Genomic DNA, 24,724 nt, shown 5'->3' on the forward strand with positions numbered 1-24,724 from the left:
CGGCAGTTTGCTTTGATTTCATGTCCATTGAGTCTGTGATGCTGTCCAACCATCTCACCCTCTGCCGCTCCCTTCTCCCATCGCCTTTAATCTTTCATCAGGGTCTTTCCCACCAAGTTGGCTCATAGCATCAGGTGGCCAAAGTATTGGCGCTTCAGCATCAGTCCTGCCAGTGAATATTCAGGGTTGATTTCTTTTAGGATTGACTGGTTTGAACTCCTTGCTGTCCAAGGGATTCTCAGAAGTCCTCCAACACCACAGTTCAAAAGCATCAATTCTTTAGTATTCAGCCTTCTTCATGGTTCAACTCTCACATCCATGTGGAAAATTCTTAAAGAAATGTGAATACCAGACCACCTGACCTGCCTCCTGAGAAATCTGTTTGCAGGTCAAGAAGCAACAGTTAGAACTGGACATGGAACAATGGACTGATTCCAAATCGGAAAATGAGTACATCAAGGCTGTATGTTGTCACCCTGCTTATTTAACTTATATACAGAGTACATCATGCGAAATGCTGGGCTGCATGAAGCACAAGCTGGAATCAAGATTGCCGGGAGAAATATTGATAACCTCAGATATGCAGATGATACCACCCTTATGGCAGAAAGTGAAGAACTAAAGAGCCTCTTGATGAAAGTGAAAGAGGAGAGTGAAAAAGTTGGCTTAAAATGCAATCTTCAGAAAACTAAGATCATGGCATTCAGTCCCATCACTTCATGGAAAATAGGTGGGGAAACAGTGAGACTTTATTTTGGGGGGCTCCAAAATCACTACCGATGGTGACTGCAGCCGTGAAATTAAGAGATGATTTCTCCTTGGAAGAAAAGCTATGACCAACCTAGACAGCATATTAGAAAGCAGAGACATTACTTTGCCAGCAAAGGTCTGTCTAGTCATGGCTATAGTTTTTCCAGTAGTCATGTATGGATGTGAGGATTGGACTATAAAAAAAGCTGAGCACCGAAGAACTGATGCTTTTGAACTGTGGTGTTGGAGAAGACTCTTGAAAGTGCCTTGGATTGCAAGGAGATCCAACCAGTCCATCCTAAAGGAAATCAGTCCTGAATATCCATTGGAAGGACTGATGCTGAAGCTGAAATTCCAATAAATACTTTGGCCACCTGATGTGAAGAACTGACTCATTTGAAAAGACCCTGATGGATGCTGGGAAAGATTGGGGGCAGAGGGAGAAGGGGATGACAGAGGATGAGATGGTTGGATGACATCACCGGCTCGATGGACATGAGTTCGAGCAAGCTCTGGGAGTTGATGATGGACAGGGAAGCCTGGCATGCTACAGTCCATGGGGTCGCAAAGAGTCAGACATGACTGAGCAACTGAATGGACCTGAACTCTGTATAAAAGTTAAATAAACAGGGTGACAATATATAGCACTGACATACTCCTTTCCCAATTTTGAACCGGTCAGTTCTTCCATGTCCTGTTCTAACTGTTGCTTCTTGACCTGCATACAGGTTTCTCTGAAAACAGGTAGGATGGTCTGGTATTTCTATCTCTTTAAGAATTTTAAACAGTTTGTTGTAATGCACATAGTCAAAGGCTTTAGTATAGAAGTAGATATTTTTCTGGAATTCCCCGTCTTTCTCTATGATCCAACGAATGTTGGCAATTTGATCTCTAGTTCCTCTGCCTTTTCTAAACCCAACTTGTACATCTGGAAGTTCTTGGTTCACACACTACTGAAGCCTAGCTTGAAGGATTTTGAGTATAAACTTACTAACACATGAAATGAGCACAAGTGTATGATAGTTTGAACATTCTTTGGGATTGGAATGAACATTGACATTTTCCAGTCCTGTGGCCACTGCTGAGTTTTCCAAATTTGCTGGCATGTTGAATGCAGCACTTTCACAGCATCATCTTTTAGGAATTACATCACTGCCCTCACCAAAGTGATGAATTTGTTACCACAGATGAACCTCTATGGATACATCATTATCACTTATGGTCCACAGTTTACATTATGATTGACTCTTGGTGTTGTAGAGTCTATGGATTTGAACAAATGTATAATAGCATGTATCCATCATTATGGTATCATAATGAGTTTGATGTTTTCATTGTCCTAAAAATTCTGGATCACTAGTTTTTAAACAGAGAGATAATTGATCTTTATTATAGAAAGAAGGAGAATACATAAATGTGCATATCAGTTTTTCTTTTCCACGGCTCATTTCTAGCCCTGTGGGTCCAAATGCTGAGAGAATATGGCTACTTATACGAACTGCCAACAAAGCAAATAAAAATGTCTAAAAACCATAACTTACTTCTCTAACGCAGTATTTTGCTTCACACAGGTATGCATGCACATATATGTATTCTTACACACTTCTCATTATCTTAAGTGAGCATGAAATTATGTAGATTTACCAGATTCTCCATGGTACTGTACATACTAAAAAATATTCCTTGATGTTGGTGTATTTAATAGCATGAAAGAAAAAATATACTTTTTGGAGTTGGAAGGAAACAAAAATAAATAAAATACTCTCTTTAATGGGGTGTATTTTATATAAGGTTTTTAAAAATCAAATGTCTGTATAAAGTTTATATGAAAAAACAAGAGAGCTTTGTTTTAGAAAGATCTTTGTCCGGTGGGTTGACAGTTTTTAGCCTTCTTAAGTGAATTTATAAATGAAAAAGTAGTCACACTTTTACATTTTATTTGCTATAACCTTCCTTCATCAGCATATAGCACATAGCATATGCTGATGAACCATGTGCAATGTGTTTTTAAAATAAGAACCTTTCAGAAGAGATGGTTTTAGTGGCTGATATGGTTTAGGACATAAATTGCTAAAAAAGAATTTCAGTACTTTTAAAGAAAATCTGGATCTTTTTGCTATATAGTCCTTATGTAACACAGCTGTAGTGAAAGATGTGGTATTTTTCTTTTTTTCCCTGCCTCCTCATACCCCTGAGAAGTTAATGGTTTAAGGAAAACACTCCAAGCCCAACAGATCATGTCAAATATTTGGTTTCGTAGGATTAATATTTTACTACAGAGCAACAGGGGGGGCACTGTCCTAGTTTTAGGGGTGATTATGTAAACTAATGAGCCCCGTCCATTAAAAAAACTCATGAAAGAAAAAGCTATTTATCATGTAGCTTATACTGACTATACTTAGAGGACCCTGAAGTAGGTGTTAAATACCTACAATGGGGTTACATTTAATTAAAGTTGCTCTTTTCATGATGCTAAGGTTAGTTATGACATTGTACAAATGTTCAATAGTTCTGCGTGAAAAAAACTTGGTTTATTATTTTGCACCTTGCTCTTTAATGGCTTAGAATGAACTTTTCAGTTAAGTTTGCGTGCATGCTTGTTCAGTGACTCGCCAGACTCCTCTGTCCATGGGACTTTTCAGGCAAGAATACTGGAGGGGGTTGCCATTCCCTTCTCCAGGGGATCTCCCTGACCCAGGGATAGAACCTGGGTCTCCTGCAGTGCAGGTGGATTCTTTATGCCCTAAGCCACTAGGGAAGCTCCTCACTTCGGTTTACCATCTTCTCAATCATTTTCTTGACAGCAGACCTAGAATTACACCTGGCTGGAGGGAGTTGTAATTGAATATCTCAGCCGCTAGAGGGCGCTGACTCCAGTATTTATTCTGGAGAGACAAGGTGTTTAACTTCTCTGATCCTGAGCCTGTGTCTTGACCTTTAACCTGGAAAGAATTATCCTTATCCTAATTATCCTGTAATTATCCTTATCATAACTTGGGATCACCCCAGTTCCTAGCCCAGCGAAGAATCTCTGGGAAGGAAAAGGAAGGTGAAGACATTGGTCTAAGACCTGGCATATGGTTATATATCTGCCTGAAGTTTGTAGTCCATCCACTTCCTTCAGCATAGTTCCCGTAGATGAGCAGCTTTGTTGGGGGAAATTGAATGATTCTTTCAGAACCATTTCATGCATTAGGTTCGAAATAACAGTAACATGACTAATACTTCTAGAATATCAGGCACTGTTCTCAACGCTCAAGAAATACTAACATAATCCTGGCAACAATCCTGGAAGGTAAGTACTCTTATTCTCATCATAGAATAGAAAACCAAGGTGCTTGCCCAACATCACAGAGCTAGTAAGTATTGATGCTGTAATTAGAAACTCAGACAGTGGCTCAAGAATCTGCGTTCTCCACCTTTATGGGAGATCGCCTCTCCATACATACCCAGTTGGCCAAGCACAAACAGACATTCGTAGAATTAGGCCAAGTTTGTTGCGAAGGGGAAAGTGTTGTTCAAAGGACACAAAAAGAAAAGTGAAGAATAAAAATTTATACCATATTTTAGCTATGAAAACAGATTTTTTTTTTCACATTTTAACATCTGAAGTCAACTTGCGCTTACAGCTTTATTAGAGGAATACTTGCTAACATAGCATATCGACTTTATTAATTGTTAAATTTAACAGGTCATAAAAATATAATTTTTGAAAGCAATTTTTATTTTAGATCTTTGCACTTCATGAATTCTCAACTGTGTGATGATTGTTTAGCTTATAAAGCAAAAATGTGAAATACTTAAAACATATCTCACAGGGGAGAAAATAAAGATTCGATTCATGATTTGGGTGTATTTTAATATGTTTGATAGTATGTCAGATGGAGCTTCCAAGGGTGAGAGTTGTTAGAACCTTGACGTATTTTAAAGGGCCCTGAATCTGACCTCTTCTTAGATTCTCAGAAGCACCTTTTAACCACGTCTTTCTCTCCACCCTTATTTGTATACAATCTGGTTAAGTCTACTTATTTTTGTTTTAGGCAGCCAGCTCATCTAGGCTTCAACAACAGTAACAGTATAGAGTGTCTGGGGAAAAATTGTTTGTCTTCAGAGGGACTGTGCTGTCATTGATCACTTGAGGGTCTCACCACCCCGCTGAAGTATGTGTCAGCCCAGAATTATTCAAGTTGACTGTGCAGAGTCTTTGATATTTCGAAATGAGTCCATGATAGCAGTGCAGGTGTGTGGGTTTGGTTAAAACTCATTGGTACAGAAGTACATCCCTGTGAAAATGCTGTTCTATGTGGTGAAGTGTTGCTTGTTTTCCCCCACTGACATATTGAAACCAGCTTCTTTAAGGAAAAAATACAGTTTCAGATAAATTTTTTAAGGGAGTTCCCAAGAGTGTGTGTGCATTTACACACACATTTACCCTAAGTAGAAGTTTTTTCAACCAAGAAAGAAAAAAGTGTTTTTCTAGAATAAGTAAAATATGATCAATATTTTTTACTTAAACCATAAAATAGCTTTTATACCATTTACCTCGAATCTGTTTTAAATGATGATTGTATTCCATGTCTCCTTTTCATTAAGTTTTTTTAATCTGTAGTCAGTGCCAGAATAGTCACACTGACTCTCTCTCTCTCTCTCTCTCTCTCTCTCTCTCTCTCTCACACACACACACACACACACACACACACAGACACAGACAAAGTAGCTGAGAATTTTGCTTTCACTGCTTTTTTCTAGATCTCTACCTTAGGGCATTTCTCTGTTCTCTGGCAAGCCTACACAGGTTTCATAGGGAGAAGTAGAAGAAGTGAAGTTCAGACTTAGAGTTTGCTAGTTGCTGACCACTCTATGGAAGGTCCACTGTGGCAAGAAGTTAAAATAATTTTATGTTTGCCAGTTGCTGACCACTCCGTGGTGGTGGTTTAATTGCTAAGTCGTGTCCGACTCTTGTAACCCCATGGACTGTAGCCTGCCAGGCTCCTCTGTCCATGTGATTCTCCAGGCAAGAATACTGCAGTGGGTTGCCATTTTGGAAGGTCCATTGTGGCAAGAAATTAAAATAATTTCATAAGGTGAAATTTATGGATCATTAGTGAGTTTCTGTCTCTCATGTTTTGCTTATTCTGTTTAATCAAAGAAAGAAAAATAAAGCTTTATATCACCTTGGAAACACTATTAGTTTTGTTTTGAGATTATAATAAACTTTAATTAGAAGCATATGATATTTATGAATTCAGTTTTCATCCTCAATTTTAAAGAACCATATAACCAGAACTATGCTATATTCTTTTATCTCTCAGGTGATGCTAAATTTATTTGGTCATATTTCTCTATGATTTTTTTTTTTTAAGTTACTTAACTACTCTTGGAAACTTCGAGATACGAATCTATTCTAGAAGTTCCAGGAATCTGACAGGTAGATTAGATGTGATTTCACTGGGAAAGAAGGTGTCATTGTTTTATTTACTGGGCTATTTGTAGGAAAATAGCATGTTATGATTTTAGTTATTCCCTTCAGAAATGCTGAGTCTTTGAATGAAAAGTAGAAATAAACAAGATTCAGAATTGTTGCAGTGAAAGCTTCTTGAGGCACACTGACTCTAAAATATAGGACCTTAAATTCCTACTTCACTCAAAAAAGCAGTTATACCCTGATCTCCTCTGAGGTAGCCAGTGGCACAGGAGAGGGATGTTGCAGACTCCAAGTGCGACACACTCTTGTGGGACTTAGCCCGTGTTTCTAAAATCTGCTGTCTGGTTTGCATACTCAGATCTGTTCTTTGTTTCCCACTTGTTTTTTCATTTGCTTCCTTTGGAAGGAACACGCTGAAAAATTCAGCAGCCTATGGCATGGCACTCACTTATGAGACCTCACAAAGTCTTCTTTCCCTCTTCCTTTCCAAAATTGCCCTTGTTTGGATACTTATGTTAACCCGTGGGCTCAACCCATGGATCACCTGTTGGGTGGGTATTTGATCCATCCAGAACTTCCGTTCCTTGACTTGTATTTTCAAAACACAAAAGCCCTTTGTGATTTGTAGGGCTGGGCCAGAGCTTTCCATTTATGAAAATTACATGCAGCAGGTTTTGCTTCCCAGAAAAGCTGAAAGTGACGAACAATACCTCATGTTTGATATACTCCACAGATACCTGGTCACTCACTGAGTTACATATAGTCATTCCTCAGTATCCACAGGGCATTGGGTCCAGGATCCCCTGTGGGTACCACAATCTAGACACCCATGTTCCTTGTATTAAATGGCATAGGACAGTGGGCCCTCTGTATCAATGGATGGGGAGCCGGTGGTTACGGAGGGCTAGCTATATCTGATCCCATTTCTGGGACAGAGTCAATGGATGGATCTTTGAATTCTGCAGTGATGTTTTTAAAGCTGTGGATAAAGCTATTTATCCTGTTAGAGGATAAATAGGAGGAAAAGATTATTTTGAAGAGGAGAGGAAGGACTTTGATAATGTCAGATGTCACTCAAGATGTTCAGATGTTCAGTTTTAGATGTTAGTTTTAGATGTTTAGTTTTAGTTCAGTTTTAGCCTTGTTTAGTGTCTGTGAAGAACAGGTTGTCCCTCCCTGAGCCCCCATCGGAGACTGCCCAAGTGCCCCTGCTTTTTCTGTGTGTTTTGTATCTGGCAGTGTTATTTAAAGGTGGTTGGTGTTGCTTTGGGGAAGATGAATTGGCAGCAAGGCAGATTTGATAAAATCATGGAGCAAGTTACTAAAGACCAGGAAATAACTGTTAAAATTTACACTGTGCTTTCATATGTATTAAAACCACAACAGCAGAAATAAAAAACTAAGATAAGTTGCTTAGGATGAACTATGTTCAGTTTTCTATGGTGCCTATAAATCTTTTTTCATATATACATATTTTATATGATTATAATCATAGTTAAACTTCTTCTCTTGTCTTTTTCAAGTTATGTATAGCCATGCTTTTCTATAATCTATAATGACCATTTTTGGTGGTGGCATAATCATTACACTTAAGTCTTCTATCCCTGATGCTTGTGTGGAAACTAAGAGAGCAGAATCTACATCAGAGATTGCTAACCCTTTCAGGGCAGGGTTTTGCATCCTCATGTCTGGTTTTCTCCAGTGAAAAGCAGTGGGGAGATGTGATGATGGCTGCTGCTCTTTAGGATCCTTGTCTCTGGGTTCTGACTGGTAGCATCATCCACTAAACTCAGACCACTGCAGGCAGGGGTAGACTCTGCCCCACCCCTACTTCTTGTTCCTTACTCTAAGAATTTCAATCCTCTTTAAAATGTAAACCCAGCTCTATAGAGAAAAGGGAGCCTTGCTACACTGTTGATAGGATTGTAAACTGGTATAGTCACTATGGAAAAACACTATAGAGGTTCCTTAAAAAACTAAAAGTAGACTTTCTATATGGTCCAGCAGTGCCACTCCTGGGCATGCATACAGAAAAAATGAAGATGCTAATTCGAAAAGATATATGCACCCCAGTGTCCATAGAAGCACTAGCCAGAGACATGGAAGCAACTTAAATGTTCATCAGTAGATGAATGGATAAAGAATATGTGAGATCCATATTTATACATACACATATGTATACACACAGACACACACACATATATATATATACACACACACAATAGAATATTAGTCATTAAAAACAATGAAATAATGCCATTTGTAGGAATATGGATGGACCTAGAGATTATCATACTAAGTGAAGTCAGAGAAAGACAAATATCATATGATATCACTTATATGTGAAATCTAAAAAAATGATACAAATGAAAAACAGAAATCGACCCACAGACATAGGAAAAAAACTGTAACTATAAGGGCAGGGGTGGGGATAAATTAAGAATTTGGAATTAACAGATATATACTATGATATATAAACTAGATAAACAGCAAGGACCTACTGTATAGCTCAGGGAACTACACTGAATTTCTTGTATAACCTGTAATGGAAAAGAACCTGAAAAAGAATATTTATATATACACATGTCTGTATAACTGATTGACTTTGCTCTACACCTAAAATGTTATAAATCACCAATGCTTGTAAACCCAAATAAATAGTCACATCTTCAGCACTAAAACATCAACTGAAACATTTCTTCTTAGCTAAACCCTCAGAAGGGATTGGTTGACTGTGGAAGAAGAGCGGGACTGAGATGTAAGGATGGCCATTTGCCAAAGAGGAAGAGAGGTGCAAGGATGGGAGATGGACAGAGGAGGCTGATGGTCACATGTTGCACAGATGTGTCCGTTCCCCCTTCCAGCTCCTCCTAAACAGGATGGAAGGTTTGGCTGTGGAAGTAGACGTAGCTGAGCTGGGAGCCCCAGGCTGTGCGGTGGTCATCAGCAGGCTGCTCATCGTGAGCACGACTGCTCTGGCACTCTCAGTTCTCTGATCACAGTGGTGGGTTGTTTATGCTGATCATGTCCCCAGTAAGACTGAGTTTCCAGCTTCAGGTAAAGGTCACCCTGCCCAAGTTCCAGTTTTTAAGAAAGACAAAAGTAACTCTTTACTTCAGGCATATTTGTTGTGAAGTAAAAAGCTACTTTTTACTTGTTATTTTGGGGAACTCCAAAATCACTGCAGATGGTGATTGCAGCCATGAAATTAAAAGACACTTTCTCCTTGGAAGGAAAGTTATGACCAACCTATATAGCATATTAAAAAGCAGAGACACCACTTTGCCAACAAAGGTCTGTCTAGTCAAAGCTACGGTTTTTGCAGTGGTAATGTATGAATGTGAGAGTTGGACTATAAAGAAAGCTGAGCACTGAAGAACTGATGCTCTTGAACTGTGGTGTTGGAGAAGACTCTTGAAAGTTCCTTGGACTGCAAGGAGATCCAGCCAGTCCATCCTAAAGGAAATTAGTACTGAATATTCTTTGACAGGACTGATGTTTAAGCTGAAACTCCAGTAAATTGGCCACCTGATGCAAATAACTGACTCATTGGAAAAGACTTTGATGCTGGGAAAGATTGAAGGCGGGAGGAGAAGGGGACAACAGAGGATGAGATGGTTGGATGGCATCACTGACTCAATGGACATGAGTGTGAGTAAACTCCGGAAGTTGGTGATGGACAGGGAGGCCTGGCGTGCTACAGTCCATGGGGTCACAAAGAGTCAGACACAACTGAGCAACTGAACTGAACTAAAAAAGCTACTAGTGTTTTTTGATTCATTTCTTAATGAGTTATTAAAATCTGCCTAAAAATCAGAGATTTAAATTTCTATTGTTCTTTTCATTAATCATCATGAAGGTTGTCAATAATGGCAGTGACTTAAAAGAAAAAAGCATCCAACCAGTTGACAAAAGTCAAGATGGTTTTAGAAGCATCCCCCTAGGGCCTGTAGGGTAGAAGCTGATGAGCTCTTTCTATTAGGGGAAAAGAAAAATAATCAGTTTAATTTTTTTTAAGCTAACTTTAGAAAATAATATATATGCATTCACTCATTCTGCTGAATATCTACTGTGTACCTGGAGTTATACACAGATGAATAGAAACTGACCTTGTACTTGGAGAGCTTAAAGCCTAGTGGAGAGTTGGACCTATATGCAGACGATGGTGCACAGTAGAATGAATGCTGTAAAAGAGGCATGTATATGCATAAAATTCATTGGCGATTCAGGAGGAAAAACACTTAGGCCTGTGGGAGAAAGTTAGGCAGGCTATGCTGGAGAGGTGACCTTATAGCTCACACTTGAAAGATGAGCACAAGTTTTCCAGGCAGAGGAGGTGGAAATTCTAGAAACAGGGAACAGGATGTGCCAAGGCAATGGGGTATGGCAGAGCTACTGTGTCTGGGGAGCTTAAAGTAATTCAATATTTCTGACAGGTACATATTTTAGTCTTATTGGAGCAGAAACCACGAAGAGGCCCACATCAAAGAATGAGGCAGAAGAGACGACAGGGACTGCATCATAAAGCCTTTCATTTAAAGAGGTTTTGATTTTCTTAGGAAAAACCTCTAAAACCTCAGTGTATGTGAGAATCTCCTGGGCACTTTGATAGGATGCACGTTCCTGGGCTTCATGCTCTGAAATCTTGAGTCAATGGGTTTGAAGATGCCTCCATGAATGTGAATTTCTAACAAGCTCTTAAGGTAATTCAAGGATAGTAGGTAGCACAGGAACCAGACTTGAAGAAATGTCACTATGTGAGTGGGGAGCCGTTGAACCTTGTTGCACAGGGAGTGAAATGATTGTGTGCATCCACTGGAGCTGGGCAGCTTTGGAAGAATAATTTGGAGGAGGAGCAAGGAGAGAAGGGTATTAATCCAAGCAGGAAGTAACGAAGGGCACGACCAGGGTGTGACCAGTAGGGAGAAAACAGGAACATCCATTATTCTTCATCACTTTATATATAGTAAAACCTTCCCAATTTATTTTTCTCCCATTTTCTTTTTTTTTAATAAGTTAGTTTGTTGGTTGGAGTATAATTGCTTTACAGGTTCCCAGGTGGGTCAGTGGGTAAAGAATCCACCTGCAATGCAGGAGAGGCAGGAAACGCAGGTTCGGAAGATCCCCTGGAGATGGGCATGGCAACCCACTCCAGTATTCTTGCCTGGAGAATCCCATGGACAGAGGAGCCTGGTGGGCTACAGTCCATGGGGTCGCAAAGAGTCAGCCAGGACTGAATGACTGAGCACACATATGCGTATTTCCTTTACAAAGCTGTGTTTCTGCTGCGCAACGACATGAATCAGTTATATGTATACATACTTTCCCCCCATTTTCTAATTTTCCAAACTAGTGTATATTTCTGCCATTTTAAGTAGGACTTGCTCTTTTCTCTTTAATTTTCTACTCCTGCCGTGTACATGTCATCCGGCCTTTTTTTCCCCTTTAACCTTGATATATTAACATTCTTTAGAAGTCTGTTTTCTAAGAGTCGCTGGTAGAGATAATTCTTGTTTCATGTTGATTGATGTTCATCCATCTCTCATCTCTCACTATAATGGATGACATGATGGGTTTTTGTTATAGCTCTTATTAACCGGAATAACTTATTTTTGAAAGTTTGTTGATCCCTATGGACATTAATATGGTTGTCTTCTATGACATGTATGACAATACATTGGTTCAAAGAATATTTCCATGGTTGGCATCAGAAACCTGGTTGTAGCCTTTCAGTCTTTAGACTCTAGCTAAGTAAAGACAGTAAAATCTGAATTATCTAAGCCTCATTAAAAATAATGTTTGTATGTGTTGGTGAGAGGTGATCCCAAATTATAGCTAATATAATTCTTCAAAATTATGAACATCATTTTTTATGGTATACATATTTGGCTAATATTAAAACTGAGCTTGCTTTCAAGAGTATATGATTTTTCTGAGCCATGAAAGAAGAAAGCTTTTATCTACAGCCCAGTGGAGTGAAGCAGCTCTGGAATTCAAAACTGTTCACATAAAATGCACAGCCTAACGAATCTGCAAGTAATAACATATATATTCAACCCAAAACAAAGCTCTGTATGGATTTATAACCCAGTAAGCTTTGCAAATACCCATTTGCCCAGTTGCCATAGACAGGTAAGGATTTATATCTGGAAAAGAGATATTTTTCATTTTTATTTATAAAATTCCTGAGAGTAGACTTCTTTTTTTAAGAGCAATTTTGGTATTTATTTATAAGGCTTGCAGAGCTTTTACATAATACATTAATTTTGTTTGTCAAAAATAGCAATCAAATTTTATGAAATTTCAGAGAGAAAGTGTGTGTTTCTTAAATTTGTAAAACCTCAAAATATTTGTAAATTCTCAGTAACTTGAGCTTTCAGTTCCTATGAAAAATGGCAATTGAAAAAATAATACAGGGAGGGGGGATCGGGATGGGGAATACATGTAACTACATGGCTGATTGATGTCAGTATATGAATGACAAAACTCACTACAATATTGTAAAGTAATTAGCCTCCAACTAATAAAAATAAATGAAAAAATAAATAAATAAAAAAAATACATACTTTTTACTAAAAAGTATAAAGAGGAATAAAATCAACCATAATCCCATACTCATTAGTGTCCACTAAAAATGCTTTATTTCCATCTCTTTTATTCATGTACATTCATATTTACTATGTTGTAAATAACTTAGCTCATAGAACTCTTATTTTTTCCTTTTTTAAAATAGACCTGTTTCAAGAGCATTTCCCATTTGTTACATATTTTTAAAAAGCATTGTTTTAGCTTCCTATGGCCAATGTGACAAATTCCAACAAAGTGGCTTAGGACAACATATATTTATTCTCTTAGAATTCTGTAGATCATAAGTCTAAAATCACTTTCACTAGGCTGAAATCAAGGTGTTAGCAGGGCTGAGATCCCACTAGAAACAAGGAGGTCAATTTGTTCCTGTGCCTTTTCCAGTTACTAGAACTGAATTCCTTGTTTTCTTTGCTCCTTCCTCTGTCTTCAAAACTATCAGCATAGCATCTAGCTTCAGTGTCATATTACATTCTTCTGTAATCAAATCTCCTGTCTCTCTTTTTTTTTTTTTTTTTTTTTTTCTGTCTCTCTTTTATAAGACATTTGTGATTACATTTAGGGCCCACCTGGATAATCTAGGATAATCTCCTTGTTGCAATATCCTTAATTTAATCACATCTGCAAAATTTCTATTAAGGTAACATATTCACAGATTAAGGAATTAGAACCTTCTGTCTTTGGAAGGCACTACTCTTTCTACCCTAGTGGTCTTTATTGGCTTATAGTATTTCATTTTATGACTGTTTCAATATTTATTAACAGTTGTCCTTGTCTTGTACCTTTGGGTTTTTTCCAGTGTTATACTATTATGAGGGATTCTAAGATTAATTTTCATATGCATAGATTTTTGTGTGTTCAATTTTATTGTATAATTTCTAGATGTGGAATTAGTTCAAATATATGTGTGTATATCATTTATGTGTCTATGTGTACATATATATACATTTATATGTATCTGTGTATGTGTGCACATATATAAATGCACATGCATATGTGTAGTGTGTGTGTTTTCATTCTCCAGATTACTTTCCAGAAAGTTGGTAAAGCATATTTATCTCCTTGTGCTCTTACCAGCATTCACTATTATTATCTTTTTTTAGTCTTTTCCTGTTAAGCAGGTAAAAAGTATCTGATTGATGTTTTAATTGCATTTCTATGATTTATGAAAAGTGAAGAGGTTACCACTTTTTATGCTTAACCCCATATTTATTCTCTGATGAATTAATATTTCTTTAAAATTCTGTATCTTCACTGACATACTATCCTCTCATTTGTGGAATAATTTGAGTCAACTTTAACAATGGAAAAAAATTCTGATTGCTGCAGAAGTTCATGGTTTCTACCTCAGTCTGTATATGCTCCCTGTATGGTACTTGAATGGGAAATTCTTATCTCTGATTTTAATGGGATAATTTTCCATAACTTTAGATGTCTGACCTGGAAAAATGTTCAAGAAAAGAAGACCTGATAAATTAACCTTAATCTTATATTACAGAAAGGTCTTAGTGTCAGCTACTAAAGGGCTAAATATAACCACAGTGACCCACTTAATTGACACTTCTTATAATTGCACTGTAATTCATGCTTAGGAGCTGGATGAGAAATGATGTACCTTAGACCAAGCTTCTGGATCAAGAAACACTGTGTCCTTGAAGTTAACTCCAGATCGAGAGTCTAATGCAATGATTAGTATCTAAGGTTCACTGTTACTCAAAAAGCATTTTGCATTTCAGACAAACTAGTTACACACATATTTACATGTGTCCACATATATACAACTACATATATGTTAGTCACCTAGTTGTGTCCAGCTCTTTGTGACCCCATGGAGTGTAGCCAGCCAGGCTTCTCTGTCCATGGAATTCTCTAGGCAAGAATACTGGAGTGGGTAGCCATTCCCTTCTCCAGAGGATCTTCTGGACCCAGGGATCAAACCCAGGTTTCCTGCATCACAGGCAAATTTTTACCATCTGAGCTACCAGGGAAACTCACAACCACATGTGCATGGTCTCTTTTCAGAGATTTTGAAATCTGAGACAGTAGACCTTCTTAACAGGTACAGCATATGTGGATAATATTATGGGCTCATGAAATTCAAAGAATAGTAGACAAAAAATGCTTTTTAAAACATGAAGTGAAGTGAAGTTGCTCGGTCGTGTCCAACTCTTTGCAACCCAGTGGACTGTAGCCCACCAGGCTCTTCTCGTCCATGGGATTCTCCAGGCAAGAATACTGGAGTGGGTTGCCATTTCCTTCTCCAGGGGATCTTCCTGACCCAGGGATCGAACCCAGGTCTCCCGCATTGCAGGCAGACGCTTTAACCTCTGAGCCACCATAGATGCGGTCAGTCTTCAAAATATCAGGATTCTAGACCTAACTTTGCTATCAAGTATCTTTCTTACCCTGAGCAAATCCTTCTCCCCTTCCTCCCTTAACATTCAGTCTAATGGTTGTATCCAGGACTAAAAGATAGCGATACAGCCTCTGCCCTCATGGAGTTCTTACTCTAAGGGGAACCCATCTGCAAACGTGCAGATACTGATGTGGTGGGGGAACACTTTTTCTGCACGAGCTCTCAGGAGCAGAGCCCCGTAGAGGGATACCTAACCCAGTAGGGGTAAGGAGGCTTACAGGAAGGTTGTCTGGAGTAAGTGGCAAGGAAGTTTGGTCATAAAGCGGTCAAGGAGTTAGCCTTCCTATTTGTTAGATGATGGCCTTGGTCTCGAAGCACTACTCTCGGTTCCAAAATTGGGTTGCTTAGCTCTGTTAGAGGCCAGTGATTTTGAGTGGAGAGACACACTCTTTTCTGGTTTTCTCCCAGTAGCCTCCCTCCTACAGGATGAACCCCTCCAGCTCTGTAAAGGTGACACATTTTCTAGCAGCCCAACTCCTCTCGCAGTGGCACATTAAGCTATGGGCGTTCTCCCAGAACCTTCCCTGGCTTGAGAGTAGATGACAGGGTAGGCAGAGTGCTGGAGTAACATGCTTAGAATCAGTGATTTTGGTCCTGCATGTTCTAATCTCCTTATCTTTCACACAAATCAAGGAGTCACTAATTTGGGAGAAAAGTGCATTTCCCATGTCTATTTGTTCTCTCCTCTGACTTTGTGAAGTTATTGGTTATTTGCCACATTTTCTGAGCCTTTAATTCTTCTGGACTCCAGGGAATACCTGAGGAAAATATCACATTCTCTTCCCAGTCTGCCTATCTTTCTTTCTGTCTTTCCCCTCCTGGACCTTGTCCTTTGACCTGCCCTTGGGGATTATGTAGTTCTCTACTTAACCTATCAGGAAAGAGAAATCAGTTTTATTTGGTTTATCTATTGTTTCATCTATTCCTTTTAGAAATCTGAATCTCTCTTACCTTGTGATATTGTTTAAACATATTTTTTTAAATATTCCTGGCACTCTGTAACCCTGATTATTATTCATCTCGTGGCTTTGCAGCATTCAGATCTATCCTTACAGGTTAGTTTTCATTGATCCTTTTATCTTCCTTCATATTTTAGCAATGGAAGCAAAAACCTTTGCTTAGTAGTTCTAGAAGAGCTTTCTTACAACTCATTCCCATTGATTCAACTCTCTTCACATTCCTGGCCCAGTTTTTAATTTTTTTTCTTAAGAGGTACAGTGATTACAAGGATGGCTCATTCGGGATGGGCAATTTGCTCTTCATACTCCTAGACTCAAACTCTTCAAGACAGCATTTAGAAGATGACCAAAGTACACCTGTAGGTATGGACAGCCTTGGGGATGCAGTCACTTCTGGGTACTCTGATGATAACGTTGGACAGAGATCAAAGTTAATGTGTAGAATTCCCAGACCAGGCCAAGATCAGAATACATTTGGAAACTCATCAGGGACTCCACTTGCCTTAGCGTCTTTTCATTGGACATGGCCTTGTGGCAAGGGTGACTGTGCAGGGAGCTAACAGCTTCCTAGCCTCACACCTACACTAGAAAACTCAACCTCCTGTAGGGTCTAAGTTCAAGGTGAAGTCCCAGGGATATTATCCTTAATGCTGTTCTATATAAAGTGGTGGAAACCCTACTGAACAAACATGGGTCAGAGGGTGGGGTTTAGACAGAAGAATTAAGTCTGCAAAAAGGATCTGGAATTTTTTATATTAGGAGATGGTGAATAGTGAAGAATATGACTCTTCTTTAAATACTTACTTCATCTTAAACTAACATTTCAGGAGCCTGACAAGCTTATTTTTCAATTTTATTCACCTTTCTCATAAAAACAATGGCTGATAATATCAACCTGATTAAATGAATGAGTATTCTGAATCACAAAGCTTGTCCACTGTCGTATAGGCTTAGTTATAGTGCAATAAGTAGAAAATCTTACTGAATATTTGCATAGTGACCATAGACCAGCTGTAGTCTTAAGAATTTCCAATAATCTCAGTTTCCTCTTAGTTCTGTAGCCAGAGTTTGACTGCCTTTGGAACTAAAATATACTTTAGTTTCTACACATGTAGTTATTTTGTCTGAATAAAAATGTCAGTAGTTCTGACAATTTTAATTCTTGTATTTACTGACTGCATTACCTTCTGAATCATAGGTTCTCAAATCAAGTCAAACAGGTTAGGAGACAAGCTACACTTCAGTGTCACACCTACTCCTACTCTTAGAGGAGTGTGGGAATATATTAGCCACTTTCACTGTACTAACTAGTTCATTTCCGGCTCTTCACACACTTTACCAATTTTTACTTTCCATCTTGGATACAACCCCAATTCTCGAAGACTCTGAAGTGCAAAAAACATTATACTTTAAACATTTAAAGTAAACATTAAAAATATTCAGATCTTTACCTATTCCTTTGAGAATCTGCATGGTGGAGCCCCCAAAATGTACAAGGTGGAGATAGTTACGACATCTGCTGCCCACAGACCAGAATGTGTGTCAGTCAGTCAAGGGAAGAAATTAACGTTTTATATCACTGATTTATCCAACTTATTGCTGTCATCTTTGTGGTGTTGCCCACATGCGCAGACTTTTCTAGAAGGACCATGGAGGATATGAGAGTTGGTGGTACAGAGTTGCCCCAGCGTTAAGTCATTCAGAATTTGAATCTCACCCACAGCATCTCCTTCAGTTTACCTCCCCTCTAACACCCACGTAGCAAGGCCTTGTTGTTTCAGCCTTTTTCATCTTTGCACTTAAAGATCCTTCCAAATGGTAATTATTTCAGTGTTCAAGGACAGCTGTTGCTAGTTTCTTAAGTCTTTTCCACCTTCATCAGGGTCCTTCAACCCCATAATTTATATAGCACAGTTTCAAGTCCCTTCACCAGCTTCATTGTTCTTCCCTGGGCAGCCTCTGATATGTAATTATCCAGATACCTAAAAAGTGAGCACAAAACATTTTGGGGGCTTATCTTTGGGGATGGGTGGGGGGTAGGATTTAAAGAGAGTTAATCCTGGATTTGATTGTGACATTTCTTAGAGCCATGTTAAGACCCAAAGAATGTTACCCTAAATACTGTTTCCAGTTACAGAATATAGATAAAAATGAGTCAATAAGAGAAAGTCTTTAGAATTTAAAAATATCCTCATGGGCTTCTTTAAAATTCAAGATTCTTTGAGTAAATCAATAGACCTGCTAAAACTGATAAATTTCAGGGCATCTTAAAGAATAGATACCTGAACATCTGAAGTATCCCCATTCAAAAAGCATGTCTTGAATGCTTATATAAATCAGGAACTGTCAGACTGTAGAAATACAGAGATCAATAAAACATGACTTTAGCCTTGAGGAAGCTCACAGACTAATAGGAAAGACAGCAGTAAACAGTCAATTGTAATACAGTGTGACCAGCACCCCCGTAGAAGCATGTTCAGAGCACCATGAAAGCAGAGAGTATGCTGTGGTATGCCCTCTGCTCCAGACTTGCATCTCTCCAGCATGGTATTCTTTTAGCGTCTGCATATTGCCAACATTTCTGTGCATTGTGTTCTAGACACTGCATGAAGGGCTTTATGTATGTCTTCTCATTTATGTGTGTGAACCTCTTAGAGGTTGGTCCTGTCATGGACCCCATACAAACAGGGAAAGTGGGCAGACATTAACTGACTTGCTTAGGGTCATAGTAAGTGTGGATCCAGAATTCAAGCCCAGGAATTTTGCTCTTAACCAATATTCTATACTACTTTATTAGAGAAAGCTTTTATCTAGAATGGTGGTTCTCAACCAGGAGCCATTTTGTCCTCCAAGGAACTTAAGGCAATGTCTGCAGATATCATTGAACATCACAGCTGCTATCTAGTGGGTAGCAATCAAGGAGGCTGCTAAATGTCCTCCAATGCACAAGACAGCTCCCCCCCACCCCCGACAAAAAAAACTAGCCTAAAATATCAGTAGTGCTGAGGCTGGGAAGCTGCTTTGGAGTATGGTACCGTCTCTGTGTAAGCCTTTAAAAGATAGTTTTTTGAATATTTAAAACCATATTTTTTAAAAGAAGATATGACTTAGTATGGGGCAAAAAATATTGGACCAAGTTCCTAAGTATCTGATGAAGTGTATTTTGCCACATAAAATTGAGAAAATATTGTCATCTTTGTCTACTTGTATAGATTTCAAGGATCTGAGGAGGCCCTAAGAGTTTGGGGAGATAATGCATAAGATAGCCCTGGACGAGAATTATCAGAAATCCTTAGAGTTCTTGGGGTGATAATATATCTGTGGGTAACCAGAATCAGATAAAGAGTACATCCTAAACCAGATTCCTCTTTTGTTTACCCGGCTCCCTTGTCAGCTGACCACTCCCATTGCCTTTTTCTTCACCTTTCTAAGAGTTGGACACGATTTAGCGACTGGACTGAACAACAACATGTATTTCTGTAAGCAAGTTTGTTTCAATATTTACTTGATGACATAAACAAAAAATTGGTATTTCTTGCCATATTACACCAGATTTGAGGCAGCTAATTTAAATTCTAATGTTTTCTTTATATAAGAAAATCATAACCATTGGTGGGTTTGGGGAGTAATTTGAATACTGTGGCTTTCTTGGAAGTGAATGACAACACTGATCCAACCTTCCCTTCATTCCTTCCTTTCAAACTCTTAACACTCCTGGCAGGGCAATGATTCTAGCATTGGTTTACTGAATGCCAGGCAGTGTCTTCACAGGTAGTGGTTGACCAGTCCCGAGATTGGGTGAAGCCACACATATGCGCGCTGTGGCAATTCATCAAATGGATGTAAACTCGTAAATTCAGTTTAGTGAGGTTTTAGGTGAGTGTGGCATCCCCCTTGGCGTGCTTTTTCTACGCAACCAACAGCGTCTCTTGGCAAAGAGTCATTACTGACTTCCTCGGAGCGTTTTCCTGACGATCCAGTCTGCAGTGAATCACGGACCAGCCTCCAGGTGTGCGCGGCATTCTCCACCCGGTTCCGGATTGCGCTGGTTTATTTATGCCGAGGGGAGGGCCCGCCAGGAGCTCGGGGCTGGGGACGCGGGGGCAGCGGGAGATGCAGGGGGTCGCGGTCTGCGGGGCTCACGCACCGGCTCGCCCGCCGCCTTTCCCATGAGGCCCCGCTCCGCAGGGGAGTGTCTGCGCCCCGACCGGTCCCCGCCGCCCGGCCCCTTCCCGCGGAGGCTGCACAAAGGTGTCCGGCTGCAGTCCGCCGACAGGCCAGCTTTCTCAAAGTGCTTTTAAGTTTCCTTTTTTTTTTTTTTTTTTTGAGGAGGGGCGAAGAAGAGGAGCTTTTTCCATTTACATTCCTTTCCTTGTATGTAGATACCGAGAGGAAACTCAGCACTGGGCATGTTCGGATGTTGAATGGTTTTGCTGATAAGCAACCAGCCCTCCCGGAACCAAAGACTTAAAATAGTCGTCACCCCTCCCCGTCCCCACCCCCCCCGCAGGAGCTGCAAATGGTATCTGCCAAACAGATGACAAAGTACCTTGGACTGAATCGCACACAGACAGCATTTTGAGCCGAACGCACGGCCAAACTCGTGTAATTACTGTTTATAGCTGGCCGAGGCTGACCAGGAGAGGGCAAACCCGAGAGGAAATAAGTTTCTTGAACCTTGGAGAAATGGCTGTGTGTTAATTAAAGGCTAGGACGGGTACTTCTCACTCACGCACCAAGTTGTTCTTGAGATCACAGTTCTCAGCACGTTTCCTCCGGAGGGAGTGAGTAGATAATTGGGATCGTTTTGTCTTTTTTTTTTCCCCCCTCTCCTTTTTCTCTCCTTCTCTCCGTTTTGGTCTTATGGCCTCGAACCCGCGGTGAATTGAAGCGAGAAAGAAATGGATATGTCTGACCCCAATTTTTGGACTGTGCTCTCAAACTTTACTTTGCCTCATTTGAGGAGTGGGAACAGGCTTCGGCGAACACAAAGGTAAAAACGCGGGGGTTCCTTTTTGCCTTGGAGAGGGAATGAACGCTTTGGCTTCAGAGGCTGCCCTACGGCCTGAGCCCCCCTAAGCAACTGGGGTGTTGTTGATTGGGTAACAGTTTGAGAAGTTTATACTCTGCCAGGGGCGCCCTGGCTCAGGTGTTCCCTCCTCGCGGATTTCCTGGCTCATCCTGATAAATGTGGTTTTTCGGAATTCTCTTTCTGAAATGTGGAGAATCGGGAGGGACCTGGAGTTGTGAGTGGTGGGAAGAGATCCTTGCTCACTCTTTTTGATCTGATCGCTTGTCCATTTCATTCACTCCATTATGGGAGCTTCTGCTTCTCTGAGTAGAGCCTTTCAGATGCTCTCTCTGCTCTATTAAATATTTAACCTTTATACAGTGGACATGTCCAGTGCAAAGATAGCTCAAGTTTGCCTGTTTCAAATTGTCTGCTTAAAGAGATAAGTCTGCATAACTTTGCATTTTATTTTTTAAATTGATTTGCTGACATGTATTTCTAGTACAGGACTGGCCTTTTCTACTGTTAGAGTAGATGAAAAGAAAAAAGATTTTTTAAATCAAGGAGAAGCTCAAGCCACAAGTGAAAGACAGTTGAGAATTAGTTGCTGACAGTTGGGTGAAAGAAAATGATTTTAAAGGAGGTGTGCCTCCTCTGTCTATTTGTGTCCAGCACAGACAGGTGGCATGATTGGGGTTTTAGAGGGGCACACCCTCTGAGTTGTGTAAGTACAGATTCTTTGTTTTTCTTCAGAACTTGCCTTGAACATACACGTGAACACACACGAGGCCATGGTACAGTCAAATAAACAGGATGCTTGGCTATCAGATTGGAGATTCATAATCTCTGTGCTCCAGTGTTTAAAGAACACAGGAAAATGGTTCATTCTGTTTGGTTGTACCAGTAACTTTTTGCAGCGTTAGTGCAGATATGTGATACTTTGCAAAACTTAGTAGTTTTTCCTTTTGACCTCTCTCATGGTATTTCTTAAATTTCAGAAGTGTCCTGGAATACACTGACATATGCTGTTTATATATACGTGCATATATACATATAGAAAAATACATGTGTGTGTATGTGTGTGCGAGAGAAAGAGATTGCATCAATTTGTAAGTCATACCTTTTCATGTGACTTGAACAATGCTGGTACCACTAAACCATGTGATGATTTAAAGCTGTACCTTTTAAATAGGATGGCTGTGCTTTTCTCATTCTGCTACAGTGTTCAGAGAGAAAGAGACTCTTTCGGTGTTGGTCATTTGTGTACAGGCTGTGTCATCCACACACCAGACCCCCCCAAACAGTGGATCAGTTGAAGAGACACCTACTGTACCGGAACCAGGCCTGTGCTCGTGGCAGTGAATCCTCTGACGTGTGTGTCAGGAGTCTTAACCGTGTCTGAGTGCTGTAGCCTGGGCTGTGATACAGCTGTTCCTCTCACCTGGAGCCACTTCTGGGCGAGAGGCGTCTGCCCTGGCATCACGCCTGTGTGTCTGAAACTGAGGGGCACCTGGAGTGTTTCCCTCCCGTACCTACATGTTTGATGGTGTTATCGAGGCAAACACATCAAGGACTCTCAGGCTGGTCCGACCACGGCCTTAGGCAGTGCCTACTCAGCCTGGAACACTCCATTTGAGACAGCTCGCCCTGGCAGAGAGCCTCGCTTCTAAAGAAACTTGGGTTCTTCCTAGCCGGATGAGAGTGTGGGAGGGCTGTGTCCATTCCCCAAGTCATGGGCCCGTCCCTTCAGTTTCGTGATACAGAGAGAGAGGTGGAATTTCTTCCCTCCCTTCTCAGAATACAGGTTGTCATAGCCTGTTTGTTAACTGGGGATTTCCAGGATTCACAGAGTTTGGGAACTTGTATCCTGAAGATCATCTCTAGACACATGTACTTACAGATTTCCCGGGGCCCCAGTTGCTTTCTGTTTATCATGTAGATTCGGGAAGATGAAGGGCAGGTGTCCCGCTCTCCGGGTCAGTGTATGTGGCTGTTGCCTTCTCTTATTATACAGCGATCAACTCTAGCTCTGTGTCCTTTTTGCTTTTGTAAGGACACGAAGCCTCTGCTTGTAGGATGACTCTTCCCCTTCTGTGACCACCCTTATCGGCTCCCAGTCCTTCTCCTCTAGGTGCCACGTCAGTCCCTCTTATCGCACTGATCCGCTTCCCTAAGTCTGCCCTTTGAAAATGACCTGTCCGTTCCCAGGCTGCCTGCCCCTTTCGCCAGCCTCGCTGAGGGTGTGCCCCGTGTCCAGGTGATGATGCCTTACCTTCATCCTCAGCTGGATGTGCCTGAGCCCTTGGGACAGCTCTCCTGCCCAAGCCTGGCTGCTTCTCTGTACATTTGCTTGCATATTTTATTTCCGCTGTTTCTTCTGATTATGTTGTAATCCAGAAGACTTGATGATAACCTTTTCTCCAGTATCAGCCTCTTACATCTATCAAAGGATAAAATCCAGCTTTGAACCTGTGAATGAGTGTCTTGGAGCGCCTCAGGATAGAATGTTGAATACTTAGACAAAAGAAAGAGAAGCTGAATGGTTTCCAACTCCTCTCAGTTTACATCGTGGTAGAAATTGTCATCATGGAGGCCTTTGGGTTTTTGCCGGATTGAGTCTGCTTTGCCATTCGGCATGGCTCTACTTTGTTGCTTTGTGCTCTCATGGGAATGCTTTTAAGGTTTCTCTTCCAGGTCAAAGCTCTGCCTGGCTCATAACTCCTAAATTCTTGGGGAAAGGCACTTACAAACTGACCCTCGGGCCTGAACTCTTGAACGGGTCCTGATGCACTGAAAGCCTAGCTTCCCTGTGCTGTGTCCCAGTGATGATATTTTGTTCTCTTCATTCCTTTTGAACTGGCATGTGGCAGACACTGAGTTGTCTAGATGCACGCTGATTTTGTTTGCTGTTTTGCTGTAAACCTCACATTTCCATTGGTAATGGTTCCTTTTTATATGACTGGCTTTGCCTACCTATCCTGCTCCCCTCATTTCCTCAAGGTGGTCTTAATATAGCCATTCACCTGCTGCTTTGAGGGACAGAAATCTAGGCTGAATAAACAGGATATTTCAACCAAAATGTGTTGTTTTAAACTGAAGTAAGAATTGCACTTTTTAGAGGCTGTGAATTTCATAGATCTTTGGATTCTCCATTCACTGGAGGGTCCCCTTACAACTTAGAATGGGAATTAGTTTGCCTGCTTTGTGTTACTATTTGTAACATTTTTCCCTTTCTCGTTGAATTACAGATTTTGAGGAAGGCAGGATCAAATATCTCTTTGACTTCTATCTTCTATATGTCACACTGTAAAAAACACACACCATCTATTTATAAATGTTGCTGCTTGGTTTTAAGGAGCACCCTTAGTTTTGTTGAAGTGTAGTGAGTGACTCTAGACGATGCTTGAATTTTAACCTTAATGGTAAGAAATCTGTCATGTTCTCTTTGGGCTTAAATGATAATCTCCAAACTTCAGTGACACCTCGGTCAGTACAATCCTACCCAGGCCATTGGGTAGTTTGTGACTCAGTTCATCATTTTGACAGAGGCTCCAAATGTATTTTTCTGAGAACCCTTG

At 40.3% G+C, this 24,724-nt stretch overlaps 1 protein-coding gene across 15 annotated transcripts in view; it reads left to right on the forward strand.

Moving 5' to 3' along the window:
* MAST4 (microtubule associated serine/threonine kinase family member 4) overlaps positions 1–24,724 on the forward strand; it is a 610,376-nt gene that overhangs the window by 416,008 nt on the left and 169,644 nt on the right. For 2 of the 15 annotated variants that reach the window (XM_020878299.2, XM_020878302.2), the window contains exon 1: positions 20,666–21,128. The exons of the other annotated variants lie outside the window; for them this stretch is intronic. In XM_020878299.2, the coding sequence (XP_020733958.2) occupies positions 21,037–21,128 (92 nt within the window). In that variant the 5' untranslated portion in view covers positions 20,666–21,036. Of the gene's footprint in view, positions 1–20,665; positions 21,129–24,724 lie in introns of those variants that run through there. 15 annotated transcript variants of the gene reach the window in all.

This window comes from Odocoileus virginianus, chromosome 14 (genome assembly GCF_023699985.2).
Source record: "Odocoileus virginianus isolate 20LAN1187 ecotype Illinois chromosome 14, Ovbor_1.2, whole genome shotgun sequence".
Classification (NCBI taxonomy): Eukaryota; Metazoa; Chordata; class Mammalia; order Artiodactyla; family Cervidae; genus Odocoileus; species Odocoileus virginianus.